The sequence below is a fragment of the Crocodylus siamensis genome, chromosome 2, assembly GCF_052110815.1.
Source record: "Crocodylus siamensis isolate JL-2025a chromosome 2, ASM5211081v1, whole genome shotgun sequence".
In the NCBI taxonomy this organism is placed as follows: Eukaryota; Metazoa; Chordata; order Crocodylia; family Crocodylidae; genus Crocodylus; species Crocodylus siamensis.
In genome coordinates, this window is record NC_143396.1 from 191664865 (window position 1) to 191679977 (window position 15113).

General features: G+C 40.2%; 1 protein-coding gene across 1 annotated transcript in view; it reads right to left on the bottom strand.

Annotated features, from left to right (window-relative positions):
• Positions 1–15113, bottom strand: part of IRAG1 (inositol 1,4,5-triphosphate receptor associated 1) — a 254944-nt gene that overhangs the window by 47120 nt on the left and 192711 nt on the right. The window contains exons 16-21 of the mRNA XM_090032697.1: positions 13624–13724; positions 10950–11020; positions 6249–6422; positions 2493–2570; positions 1993–2042; positions 1232–1273 (exon numbers count right to left, since the gene is read on the bottom strand). Coding sequence (XP_089888823.1) covers positions 1232–1273; positions 1993–2042; positions 2493–2570; positions 6249–6422; positions 10950–11020; positions 13624–13724 — 516 coding nt within the window. The remainder of the gene's footprint in view (positions 1–1231; positions 1274–1992; positions 2043–2492; positions 2571–6248; positions 6423–10949; positions 11021–13623; positions 13725–15113) is intronic.

Genomic DNA, 15113 nt, shown 5'->3' on the forward strand with positions numbered 1-15113 from the left:
TTAACTTAAACCAGGAAGGGGTCTGGCTCAGACACTGCATAAACCGGTTTGACCAAATCAGTTCAGTCTGATACTACATTCAACCATGTTTATGTTAAACCAGTTTGAGCCATTTTGAAACTGGTTTATGTGCACTGAATTTATGCTTTATTACAGGTTTAAATCAGTTTCTGATTGCTTAAACTGGTTTATATATAATGTCTGTCCCTAGCCTTGAGGCTCACTGATGGTCAATGAGAACTGAACACCTCATCTGTACCTGAAGCAGGAATGAAACTTAGGCAAAAATTTCATTGAGTTTGATCTTAGGTTTCCCACATTTACTTCAATACCTTTCATGGAAATCATTACTTTCCATGAGTCTTCCTTTTGTCAAGTGTATGGTTTCTATTATTACCCCAATTCCCAATGCATAAACCTACATTTCCCTCCCTAATTAAGCATACATGATAGCTCCTCCCCCTGATATTTCTCATTTTCCCAGGTACCTATTATTTCTTTCTGCTCTATTTGCAACTTCTCATTAGCAAATTTCCTTTGCAAAATCCATTGCCAATGCTTATTTCATCTTTCTGATCATCAAGGCTTATACTTGACCTTTTTCCATGCTCTGATGCCTCAGTTAAACTACATTAACTTCCGTATTGTTCTCCTGCTCCCAAAGGAAATAGATTTCTTCCAAGTCTTTTACTTCCCTATCCCTTGGGCAACTACCAGCTTTACTGGCTCATGTGTTGGGGAGGTGGGTTCAAGTCAAAGTTCTGCCTTCTCCCTGCCTTTATGCTTGGGGTAAGAGGGAGAACAGAGGGGAAAGAGAGCTCAAGGCATATGTCCCTTTCTGTCTCCACTGTGGTCCAGTGAAGGTGTAGGGAATACCAGTGAGACTATGCACAGGCAGAGGTGTGTTCAGAAGTCTTACTTCCCCTTAACTCCTATGTGTGTAACTGTATCACATTACAATATGGTGCTAAATGCTAAAATCAGTGAGACTACTTATGTGAGGAAAGATGTACTGGACTACAAATTTTTGCAAGACTGGATCCGTAGACTGGATGCAACCATTTTCCCTCCAGTACTTCAGATGGTCCTTTGTGATATCTTCAGTTCAGTACTATTTATCATTTCATTTTGTTTATAAAGGTTTACCTGATTTCAAAGCCACACAATAACATTTTTATCTTAGTTTAAATTCAAGAGCAAGATTTCATGAGATACTGTATTAAGTGCTTACTTCTGCAGATTGCCCTTCATCCTCTTTTATAATTTTGTTAGTCTAACAAAAAGAAAAAAGAAGAAAAAAAATCACATTTGCTTTATATATACACACACACATCTACATATACACACAATAAATACTGCATTTAGCTCTTCTATCCTGTAGATATTCTGAGATGATATTTTAAATCTCTCATTTTTATCGCAATGCTTAAATTGAGTAATCTTAACGTAATCTCAAAGGCTGCTGAAAGATGTGGAAAAAACAAACAAACCCAGCGCTTTACTGGAAGGGGAACTGTGTCAGTTTGACCCGGCTTCCAGTGACCTGATTCAATCAGCTATTAGATAAAAGTGAAAAAGCCCCACTGAAGCATGTGATCTATACAGATGTTGGGCAAACCAGGTCAAATTGATGCAGTTCCTCTTCTAGGCAAGTGCTGTACTTGGTGCGGGGGAACGCTGAGCTGAATGTAAAGTGCACCCCCCCCCAATCTGTCAGCAGCCTTAATACTTATTATTTATTATTTTAATTTCATATAAATTGAGGTAGAAATTAATTAGACTCATGTATTGAAAACTGCCAGGATTATTTCTCTGCCCTTTTGATTTTGACTGGTTCTTCCAGTACCTCTCTATTATTTCATGTTTCAAAACTTGTCATTATACCATGTATAATCTAGCCTTTAGTCACAATTCTGTAGATTCATAAAGGCTATAACTTTCCCAAAAAAATGAAAGCATTGCATTTTTCTAGCATGTACAGTTCACTCATACCTGCAGTGGAGACACTGATCCAACACCAGCAGCTGTACATATATCAGGGCCTAGAATAATCAAAATATATGATGACATCTTATTGTTTATGTTTTGTTTGAAAACTGTATTATTGTAATGGCTAGCTATTGTATTTTACATGAAAATTTGGGAAACAATACCAAAAGCACAACACTGAAAATTTGCTATTTAAGCATTAAAATCCATATAATTGTAGTTTGGGGAGAAAATGCAAAGTCCATTTGCCCATTCAGCTCCAAACACAGTCAGAGAAAGGGCATTAAATATTACACTAAAGCTCCACAATTGGTAAAGACAATATGTTACAGACATAAAATGAAAGACTATAAAATAGAATAAACTTTTCTTAATTTAATGTGGCCATTCTTGAGCTTTGGCATTATCAAGAAGACTGTGTTTTTAATTTATGAATACTACCTACTTCTCAATGGAAGGAAATGTATTTTGGCTTTGTAAGAAAAATATACATAGGATTTTACCTGCCGGGACTGGAAGAGTGAGTGAGTTGTTCCGAGACGATACAGGTGAAACTCTTGGACTACATGTGGGGGAAACCGCTTCATTAAAATGAAAAAACAAAAACTTATTTAATAATTCTTGCAATTAGCTCATATTTCTTAGTCTTTCATTCAGATAAAAGAAAACAAATAATGCTATAGTGCTATAATCAATAGATGGCAACATTCTTGGCCAGAGCATTTTCAAGTCTTAACAAATTATTTTGGTTTACTACAATGTATTAGAGCAGTGGCTCTCAACCTTTTGGTTCCATGGGCCAGATGAGTAGTATGGGGCTGGTCTGCAGAGCAGATTAGATCCTGAGGCCTCGTACCACCCTGCCCCGGGTGCTGGGACTGGGTTCCAGGACCCCAGCACTGCCCCTTCCTGCCCCCACAAACTGGGCTTGGGTCCCAGGGACCCAGTACCCCTCCCTCCCAAACTTTGCTTGAAAGAATTTGGTCTCAGAAGTCCAGTGCTGCTGCCACTTCCCACCTTTCATGTGCCAGGACCCAGCTGCACTCCCTCCCAGCCCTCCACACTAAGATTGGGACCTAGGGTCTGGCACAGCCCCTGTCCAGTCTTGCACAGTGTAATTGGGTGCTGGATCCCATGCACAGGGCTTGGGGTTTATCATGGGTTTGGAGATTTGGCAGCCTCCAAATTTCTAGAACTATGGATAAGCCCACAGGCCAGATGACATGGTGCCCTGGGCTGGATCTGGCCCTTGGGGTGAAAGTTGAGCACCCATGTATTAGGGGAACAGAAGATAGTATTCTTAAAAAAATCAAAGCAATTGCCAAACAAATTATTAAGAGGGCTATATATCACTCCCAAATCCTAATTTTCTAGTGGACTGTCTGGTACAAAATCCTTACTTTGTCTTCAGAAGGGCTCCACTGCAACTCAGAGAAAGAAAAGTGGATGTGGATATACATGAAGAAAGGACTAACTTTTATCAGTATACTGAAAACAGATAAACCTCCTAGGGTGCTTACACAAGTTACATTTTTTTTTTGAGAGATAAGGCCCCTGAAAGTGCTCTACAGCCATGATATAACATGTTCATGGCTGCCTAGCAATTTAAAAAAGGCTAATCATGCAAAAACATAACTCTCTTTAAATCAACTGGTGGCACTCTAGAGCAGAACCCCTTAGGGAACTTCTGTTCAGGTTCCCCGTGAGGGTTAAGCATGGATGATTCTGCCTACATCCCATGTGCCTTTGCTGCCCAGCCCTGCCCCCAGAGCTGTCACAGAAAGGAAACAGTGCAGCAGCGGAGGGAAGGGGATGGGTAGGGGATTAGGGTGAGGGGGGTTCTCCCCACCCCCCAGCTCTGGCCATGGCAAACGAGAGCCAGCAGCTGCGTGCTGCTGTTGTCAAGGGGCCTGGGTAGGGGGTGGGGGAAAGGGTCTGGCTCAGCTCCCCCCAGTATGCCAGATGAGGCAAATCGGTGGGACGGTGGGGCTGTGAGGCAGTACAGATCCATTTGGCAGCCTCCTGGGTGGCTGCTAGAGTGCCCCCCACTCAACAGGTGAATGTCTATTGGGTTCAGTACGTCTCTAACTCATGATACTTTATGTAAACGAGTGTCTATCTTAGTGGAAGGGAGCATCAAGCAGCTTTTGCCATCCTTAGGAATGCCTTGTAATTGCTTGTAGTTTACCTACTATTTGTGTTTGAAGGCCTGGAAGAATGTTTTGTGTTAAGGTATATTTCGTTAGCCTCATTGTGATACAGCAGTTTTTTTAAAACAAAGCTTTTTCCAAACACCAAGACATAAGTAGAATCAGGTTCATGGAAACAAATTGTTAAACAGCAGCTATAATAAAGGATTCAGTGTTAAAAGAAAAAAGGTCTAAAGAGTAATTATGGAATGAGGATAAGGAATATAAGAAATAGAAAAATGAAACAAAGTAAACTGGTGAAAACATGGTTGCAATGCATTATAAATTATCAGAAAACAATTTTGTAAAGAAAGATTTAGAAGACTTTTTCCTCAGAAAGCTTGAGAACAATTCTAAAATAGAAACTTTTGTTACTAATTGGCATTATATGGTGAAATGATCATCTTAACTTTGTTTCAAGTTAAAATGGCATTTAAAATTTTTTTTTGATATGCTTTAAATAGGAAAAATAGTTTAGTATAGAACACGTCTACATTTTTTCTGCTTAAATATCAGAACTATTAACTGCCCAGCCCAGCCCTGCCCCCAGGCAAATTAATTAATTTAAATTAATTTTGACACTGTCTCTCACCCTGTTCTCATTAACAAACTGGGGGACTGTGGTGTTGACACCTACACAGTCAATTGTGTTGCCAACTGGCTGGAGGGCGGCACCCAGAGGGTGGTGGTGGATTGGTCATTTTCAACCTGGAAGGACGTGGGCAGTGGGGTTCCGCAGGGCTCAGGCCTCGGGCCCGCACTGTTCAACATCTTCATCAGTGACTTGGACGAGGGGGTAAAAAGCACCTGTTCAAATTTGCTGATGACATTAAAATGCGGGGGGATGTGGGGACGCTGGAAGGGAGGAATAGGCTACAATTGGACCTAGACAGGTTACAGGGGTGGGCAGATGAGAATAGGATGGGATTCAACACAGACAAGTGCAAGGTGATGCACCTGGGGAGGAACAACCAGCACCATACCTACAGGCTGGGGAACTCCCTTCTCGTCAGTACAGAGGCAGAAAAGGATCTTGGGGTCATCATTGATGCCAAGATGAACATAGGCCGGCAGTGTGGGGAGGCAGTCAGGAAGGCCAACTGCACCTTGTCATGCATCCACAGATGCATCTCAAGCAGGTCCAGGGAGGTGGTCCTCCCCCTCTATGCGGCACTGGTCAGGCCACAGCTGGAGTACTGCGTCCAGTTCTGGGCGCCACACTTCAAGAGGATGTGGACAACATGGAGAGGGTCCAGAGGAGGGCCACTCGCATGATCAGGGGGCAGCAGGGCAGGCCCTACGAGGAGAAGCTACGGGACCTGAACCTGTTCAGCCTCCACAAGAGAAGGCTGAGGGGGGATCTAGTGGCCTGTTACAAACTAGTCAGAGGAGAACAGCAGGTGTTGGGGGAGGCCCCGTTCCCACAAGCACTGCCAGGAGTGACCAGGAATAACGGTCACAAACTGGCAGAGGGTAGATTCAGGCTAGATATCAGGAGGCGCTACTTCACGGTCAGGGTGGCTAGGATCTGGAACCAACTTCCAAGAGAAGTGGTGCTGGCTCCTACCCTGGGGGTCTTTAAGAGGAGGCTAGATGTACACCTTGCTGGGGTCGTTTGACCCCAGTACTCTTTCCTGTCATGGCAGGGGGTAGGACTCGATGATCTGCTCAGGTCCCTTCCGACCCTAGAAACTATGAAACTATGAAAATTATTCACTTTTATGTAAATAAGCCCCAGAGAAAAATCACAATATTAATAAAAACTGATAGCTTCCCACAAAAGCTTTCCGTGTGCATAAATAAACAAACAAACAAGTAAATAAAATAAAATCCTTGGTAGAAAACTTTTCTGTACAAAACACTTTTTCTAGTTCTAAATGGAGCTAAATGGAAAGGACTTACACTAGCCTTTGAAGGGAGTCAGAAAGAGACTCTGATAACATCCTGAGGCAGATTACCAGTATATGCACAAAACCATTAACTGTGAATGCCCTGGTTGAAAATACATTTTTTATATCAGTAAACCTGTGAAATTTACAATACTAAATTATTTTCATAGTTGGCACTTACCTGTGGGAGACTCAGGAAAACTGCTTCTTGATTTTCTTCCTCTGCGCATTAGGAACCTCTCGCTCACTTTTTTTGCTTCTTCTAATAACTCAAGATTCTTCTTTTTATCTTCATCAGAGATTTTGACATCTGGCAGTTGATCATTTACCAGATCAATCACGTGGCCTGTGTTGTCTGGGTAGCAAAACACGTGAATTAGAATTCTAGTGTATTATCATGTCTCTAGATAATTCATGGCATTTAAAAAAAACAAACCAGTATTCCTCAAGCATTCTTACTGCACAGCTTAAATAGGTCTACAAGTGAGGAGTGACTTATATTTACTTAATATTCACATTTACTCTCACCTTGTACTGATATTGTCCTTCACCTTCCCCCCCAAATTAAGAGTCCAGTTTTGAAAGATACTCATAACACTGTGAAACAAAATATGTTGAGCTGAACATGCTCATCACAATGCAGGCCTCAGCCGCTAAACAGCAGCATTTTTATAAACCCAGATTTTCTATATACCTCTTCTGAGAATTGATTTCTAGTGCTCATTTTCTTAGTTTATGAAAATGAGAGTGGTACTATGCCAATCTCAGTGAGACTGTCAACATATCTGTTATAAAACTATTGTTTTCTTGAAGATTTCTGTATGCAAATTTTTTCAAGGCCAGAGTGCTCTTGATGCAGATATAAACACATACTTAAAACATGATTAGTTCCATTGAATGGTCTTCTGAGCTGGGCTCAGAGTTTTGCATTTGCAGTATTGGGTCTAAAATGAATGCAGTTGTAATTTTAGGGCACAGACAGAAGTTATATTTGTCATGCAATTGGCCCCATGAAAGCTCTCTACAGCTGCGCCATGACATGCACAGGTGCACAGTACTTTAAAAGTGGACAACTGCATGATAAATTAACTCATATCTAATGAGGGATCCGATGAAGGCACTCCAAAATAGAGCACATTAGGGAACTTGTGTTCCCTAGGGTCAATCTGTTAGCATGATTGAGGCTGGGCTAATGCAGCCCAGCTCTGCCCCCAGTGCTATCTGCAGGGGAGAGGGGGAGATACAACAGGTTTGCCCGGTCTGAGCTGGGGGTGGGTGAGGGGTGGATTGGAGCTCCCCACCTCATTCCCCTCTTTTCCTCCTGTCTTTTTGGGAATGAACCCCCCCACAAACACGCTGCACTGCTGTGGGTGAGCTGCCTCCCACACTAGAAGCAGTATAGCTACCTCTGTATAGTGCTTGAGACAGGATAAGCAAGCCTGCTTCTTTCTTTTTCATCTCCTTGTGACAAGATATTAACAGAATTTGCAGATTTATTGAAATCTGCCAGGCCTGCTAATCTTTTAGTAAGCCTGCTTGAGTGATAACAACAGTTAGTGCATACCCAAGCTAAGCCGTGGAGATGGCTACACTGTTCCAGTTTAGCAGGCAGCCCATTTGGAGCAGCCCAATGTATGTTACCATGCTAGCGTTACTGACTTAACATCAAAGCATGGCAGGCGAGGAAGCAGAGTGAGATTCTCAGGGGCTGGGGCAGTAGCCAGTCAAGATCAAAGCAGCAAATAGGGGGTATCACAGTGGCCCTTGGGCACCATTCTGTTACATTATTTAAACACATATGTGAAAACTAATGTGCATTAATGTATCTGACTCCCTAAGACTACCCAGCCTATATCAAATGTGGATGCCTTGTTAATGAAGACTAATCCACTAATCAAGATGCATCAAAGCACACAGCATCTGGGTACACATCCAAGTTGCAAGTCATTTAGTTTTTTTGTATTTTGAATGAATTGTTATTTTTGGGGGGGGGGGGGTTAAAAATTTTACCCCTGCCCCCAACTAGCCAAACACACATACAGCCTAAAAAAAGCTGATTTTTCACCAAACAGTACTTATTTCTCTCCAACAAATGGTGAGGATACCTGGGCTGGGTATCATTGCTGATATTATATGTTAAACTATATAGGGTATACTAGGGCTGTTAAGTAATTAAAACGTGATTGCAATTAGTTATGTGATTTAAATACAATAGTCACAATTAACTGTAATTTTAACTGCACAGCTAAAAACTCACTCCTATGCACAGAAATACTCAGTTATGCAACATTATGCAGATACTTTGTATGGTTGGAGGGTGGGTGTGGGGTGTGTGTGTGGGAGGGGATTTGTGAAGGTGTGGGGGGCCGTGGATGCATGTGTGGGGTTTGGAGCCCAGTCAGGGGGGCTCTTCGCATGCCCTACCAGGATGTAGGGTACTGTGGGTCAGGAGTAAGGGACAGCAGCAGGGCTGGGGGGGGGGGCGCTGTAGCTTGGAGTGAGGAGCAGGGGCAGGGCACAGGCATATCACTGTCCCTACAATCATATTATTCCCTCACAGGTGTCCTCTTTTTTGAAACTGGAAATATGGTAACCCTACAGGAATGCAGCCCAGCAGTGTGTAGAGCAGTGCCCAGCTGGTAAATCTGTGGAGGGGAAGGGGTAGAGGGGCAGATCAAGGCCCCCATGTGAGGGAGGGAGTGGGGCAGGGTCAGGGATAGGTTATGGGATGGAGCTGTGGAAGGTTCATCCAGGAGCACGGGGTGGTGGGGGGGAGGGTCAGTGGATCCCTGCTGATGCATGCCTCGGGAGGCATGTGGCCCCTAGATCTGTGCACGGGCAGAGGAGGGCTGCCTGCTGTGGACTGGGGCTCTGCAGCTTGCTGTCTTTGCCCCAGGAACTGCACGATGCCATGTTGTGCCTCCCACTGCTGGGCAGGCAGGGGCTGCATGGTGCAGCCATCATGTAGCTCCCAGGGCAAAGACAGCAAGATGGGTGCAGAGCCCCAGCTCACAGTGGACAGCCCACCTCTGCATAAATCCAGGGGGCATGTGCCCTCCATGCCTCCCACAGGGGTGTGCGCAGTGGTGGGGAGCCATGCCCCCGCATGCTCCTGGATAAGCCTCCCACAGCTCTGCCCTATGACCTGCCCAAGCCCCAGGACCCCACTCACCCTAGCCAGTACCTGCCCTCCTGTCCCATTCCCTCCCTCACCACAGGAGCCTTGATCTGTGCCCCCACCCCTCCCCTCCCACCCCTTCCTCTCCACAGACTTACCTGCTAGGTGCTTCTCTACAAGCCATAGGGCTGCATTCCTGGCTGTGTGCATGCTGTGGCTGCTCATGTCTGTGTGCATGTGCCCCCCCGCTCCTGCCGCCTTGCTGCAGCAGCCCAGAGCCTGTGCCCAAGCTGCCTTGCAGTCTTCTGCATTGCCACTGCTGCCCCGCTGGGTGACCCAGAGGTAGCAGTGGTGACAGTGGAGCAAAGCCCGGATGCCAGCTCCAAAACCATGTATGCAATTAATGCATTAAAATATTTAATGCAAGAACCAATTAACGTGTTAATTGCGCATGTTAATGGTGATTAATTTACAGCCCTTGTTACAACCGTTTTCTAGTCCATGAAGATCTTTTGGTATTTTACAGTTTAATCCAAGTAGTGCCATTCTTCACTTGTTTTCAGAAATATGACTACTTCTGACTTCATGCACAGAGTCCCTCTTTATCATATATTAGATGCTATATTTTTAAAACAATTCCATATTTTAAAAACAAATTATTTAAATAAGCTGGTAACTTTTTTTAATTTAACAAGGTTAATGTATTCATTATTTTAAGCTAACCTATAAAATTAACTGAACTAATCAAACTAAAGTTTTGCCAATAAAAATACAATTGGAAAGAAACACCTCACAGTACTTCATTATGTAACTTAATTTTATGTGAATTGTTTTTTCTGCTAAGTATTTGGGAAAAGATTTCTGAAGGTATTTTATCTGTAGTTTGTTTAGTACCACAAGTCTTCATTTATTTAGCTTTTTTTACTTTACTGTATTCAGGCTGGTAAACTCTCTGTACTTTGCACTTGCAAACAAAAATGTTGTTAATAGAGACAAGTTTAAAGCAATAATTTAGACACAAACCATCTCATGTTGATTGCATGCACATTAAGAGAGTGGGAATTTTGCCACTAGCTTCAGGTGCTTTCACCCCCAAACTTTGGCATAAACATAGCATAAGGACCAGATTTCATCACTATTACTTTCATCGAGTAAAACACTATTCTGCAGTAAGTATATGGAATTTATAGAGTAAATGGCACCATTTATAGAGTAAGGTAGTATGCATTGTGAGCAGAGGCAGTTTTTGTTTAAATGTCTAACCAAATACTATCATATTTCAACTGAATGTTTTGAATGACATCTGCTGATGAAATTTCTTATTCCATTTTACATTTTGTCGGTCTGACAACTAGACAGTATTATGCGTGCAACCATTTTCAAGCAGGCCCTCTCTAGCCTTGTAAACAAAGTTAGCTTTTTTCAGCTTTTATTACTATAGATTTCAGGGGTGAGGATATAGGTGCATTTAACTTAATGCATTCTTAAGATCATAATTCACTCTACCACATCCTCAATATTTCCTAGGTATACATGATATTCACTGTGTACAATGGATTGGGTAAGGAGGTGCAGGGTATACAGTCATTCTAATTTCCCCAGGCCATATCCTCAGCTGGTGCCAAAATAGTTGAAGTCAAAGGACTTTGTCAAGCCAGTGGAGGACCTCTCTCTCTCTCTCTCTTTACAATTTACTTGCACGAGTCACTTTTTGTTTCATGTAAACACCTATAGTTAAAATACATATACTGAAGTATTTCTTACCAATGGACGTCAGTGAGCTAACTGAACTCTTAGTGTGTCGATTAGAATGTCTCAGATGAGGACTATGAGGTCTGGGGCAAAACATCAAAACAAAACATGGCAGTAAGCAACAAGGAAAAATTGAAATGTAATGATCATATACATCTATTAGGTTTTTATAACATTTTATGCTTTTTAATCTACTGGCATGTCCTCTGGAAAGCACAATATGGAAATAAATAACTCCCTGAAAATATCACAGTTCAATATTTAATTAACTATTGCCTCAAATAACAAAATGAAGATAGGCTCAAGATGATAGACTGATGAGGTCTGTATTGATTTTCTCATATGATTGGATATAAAAATTATGGACAAGAGAATTTATATAAATTTTTAATGTTTTCTAATATCTGAGGTGAAACAGGTAAAAGCTCTCTCTCCACAACTTGAAAATTTCAAGTCAACTTTATTTAAAAACATTTTAAGTAGCAGTCTCCTTTCACTAAGGGCCAATCCAATTGAAATCAATAGAAAAACTCCCTTTAAGTTCAATGGGAGATGGGCTGGAGCCTAACATAAACGTGTTTATTTGCTGCATTTACTCTGCAAATTATTTTTATTTTGCTGCTGCACACGAGAGAAAAAAAAATCACAGAAACAGTGTATAGTAAAAATCATTCTAACCAATGGAAGTTTTGACTTTCATAAATAAACTGACACACAAACCTACTAAGATCTTTTGATTTTTCTACAAAAATGTGCCCCTTTTAGTTCAGTAGCATGATCTAAAACTGATGCAAATGTGACACATTGCAGAAAATATTTGTCTATGTTTATATAATAGTAAGTCTATTCTAAACTAAGTTTTTATGATTAAAAGTAGCATTTCTGAACATCCCCACATCATTTGTCAACCTGCCAGAAAATTATATCACTGGCAACAGGGGGAGCCTTCAGGATCAAATTTAAAGACATTCCTACTCAGAAAACCATCTCTGAACCCTCTCCATCTTTAGGAAGCTTGGATCCAAGTCTGATCTAAATAGGGCAATTCATCATGATGTTGAATTGAAACAGGTCTTGCACACTGGAGAAGTCCAAATCCAGAACTAAATGTTGGAAGCCTGTCTCAGTTAAACTCTATAAAACAGCTTGCACTGTATTTTAATAATACTTTTCTGATTATTTTTCCTCAATTTTGTTCCATCACACAGATCAGAGGCTTCAATACGTAACTGCCAGACAAGGTTCTTTGGGTAAATGTAATATTTTTTATTAGACCAACTAAATAGTTGGAAAAATTTTTCTTTGCAAGCTTTCAGGTACAGACACCCTTCTTCAGCAAAAGGGAGACTTTGTTGCTTCTTTGTGTGCTTGCAACTAAAATTTATACTTGATTGCTTCCACATCCATTGCTGAAAAACATTACACCACCTGTCTTGCTTGGCATGTTCCTTTTAGAACACTGCCCTAAACCACATTTAATTTATTGGCACTCACAAGAAAAAAAAAACCACTGTCTTTGCTTGAAAACAGATGTGGTTAGGCTATGGTGTTCCGAACTAAACAAAAAAGGTCCCCACACTAGAAAATCCAAAATACACCCTTGAGGTAATGCAACAAAGTCTGGACAATCTGCACACCAAAGAATTTAAAATGGAAAGGACCAGTTTAGGCAAACCATTTGTAAGAGAGATGCAAGGTTTATTTGTGATGGAATTTCCAAAGATCCGTTATATTAAAAATGCTTTTTAAGTTTTAGTAACTTTTCAGATCTTTTAATTTAATTCATATGCCTTCAATTTAATGTATGAATGCATAATTGAAAATTCTTCATGATTTCTTTGGCATATATATTTGATAACTTATATTTTCCAGATTTAATCTAACTTCCAATTTTGTTCATATTATCTTTTGTACTGAGCAAATTATTAAAGTTTGTGTCCGACTTTGAGGGTAGTCAAGTATAGGAACAGGCAGATGCTTGGCTGGGATACAACAATGTAGTGTCCATGTGTGTCTACATGTGACCAGCAGCTACTTTGTCACCATGGTGCACTCCCCCGTTATAGCGCGCCACTATGGTGAAGTAGCTGCTAAAAATAACCATGCATCATGCGTATGGTGCAGTATGAGTGGTTACTGCACCATACTGAAGTACAGCACAGTAACAACATCGCCATAGGGCAATGTGTAGACGCGCCCATATTGAGCAAGGATATTAGTTTCCAACACACTCCATCCTAAACCTACTGGCCAAAGCAACCTTTGCTCATGAGGCCCCACTGCGATTATTTGCATAAGGTAAGACTGCTCTCAAGAGAAGTGGCAGAATTGTATCCAAATTATGCAAAACATCCAGTTTTAATATATTTTAAAATATAATTTTGTGTTCAAATTTAAATTATGCTGTCCTTAAAGAATAACTCAAATGCACTCAATCTTGTTCCCTTTATTCAGGTCAAATTTTAACCAAATTTCATGAGATTATTTTCTCAATTGGGCCTACACATTAAAAAAAAACCCTTTTGATACTAATTACTCTCTCTCCACACTACCCACTTCTGACATGAAAAGGGCACACATGCAAAAATAACATAGGTTACAGATTAAAAAACAAAAGGCCAATTACTTTAAAATAATACTTTAAAATAATATACTACAAAGATTGATAACACATATTATATAGTACCTGTTAACTAGATTTTTATCAATTTCTACCTCTGAAGTAACAGCATTCTCTGGAAGGACAATAGAAGGTCTACTGCATGTTGTGCCTTCAACAGTAGCATCCTGAATGGTTTATGACAAATATAAAAATGTAGTTAAACAAAAATTCAAAACACTAAAAACTGATACCATATGTGGAATATTAAAAATACTTCTGTATTAAGTTATGAACAGACAGCAGGTATATTCCAACTATGGGGGCTAATTCTTCTGTGATATAATAGGCTATAAATCTGATCCCTAACTTTAGGTATTTAAGAGAAATAACTACACAGTGACATCCTTGTTTTTACATAAGAGGCTTGATGTTGGTAGCATTTGCACAGGTTACATTCAATTATAATCTAGCTTCTATAGAGACTATGATCAGACCCACAGAAATGACATTTCTAGTAACCAGATTTTTCTATGAAGAACTTCTACAAAATTAATAAATGCTACATGTATGTAACAAGGTGGGGGAGGGGGAACAGATAATTTAAAATAACAGTAATATTATCTATGACACTCCAACTAACAAGAGTTTGTGTCCAACCTCTGATGTACAATATTAAGTAAGTATGTTAGAATATAATAACTATTACATTTATTACAGTGTTTGCTTCTATTTTTAGAGATGCCTTTTAATGTTGTATCTAGGTTTTATAAAAACCCAGTATTCTAAAATACAATGCAATTTAAAAATATATATATTTATACAGGATAAGCACTGAAGATCAAATAATTTTTAAAGTCTTATACAATGTATGAGAGATGTGAGCTTACTGGGTGTGGATTTTAATGACAACATCCGATATTTAAATGTGCAAACTAGCATTTGTGCATAAAAATGAAGGTTTCTGAATACAGCATGAATTGCCCCTTCAAAAGTGTGTGCACAAAAAAAATTAAAACAAACAAACAAAAATCACAGAAAACGGTCATTTTCCTGATGACAACAATCTGACGTTGGCTTTTAGCTATACAAAAATTCTGCATTAGGGGAAAAAAAATCCTTGTCAGACTTGCAGAGAATTACATCCAAGAGGAGCATGTCATAATAAAATTTGTATGATCAACTGCCAATAATCAGAAGCCTATTGACAATTTTCAAGAAAAATCTTTAGATTTAAGGCTGTCCAAATCTATTAAAGAAAGAAGACCAGGGATATTTCTGGATATGGAATATGTATTAAAATAAATGGAAATGTATAATCTCTCTTCAGCAGACATATGTGTGTGTGTGTGTGTGTGTGTGTGTGTGTGTGTACACACACACACACACCAATTTTACACCATATTTTTGGTCTGTGTATTAACAATTAACAATAAATTAGGTTGAAGCTTGAGAGCCTATTAATATAGAAAGTGAAAATTCATGACACAATGCTAGACAGTTTCTGTTCGTCTTTAATTTGAAAATGTTTCTTTGCATATTACAGATAATGGCACTGCACTTGTGAGAAGGACTTA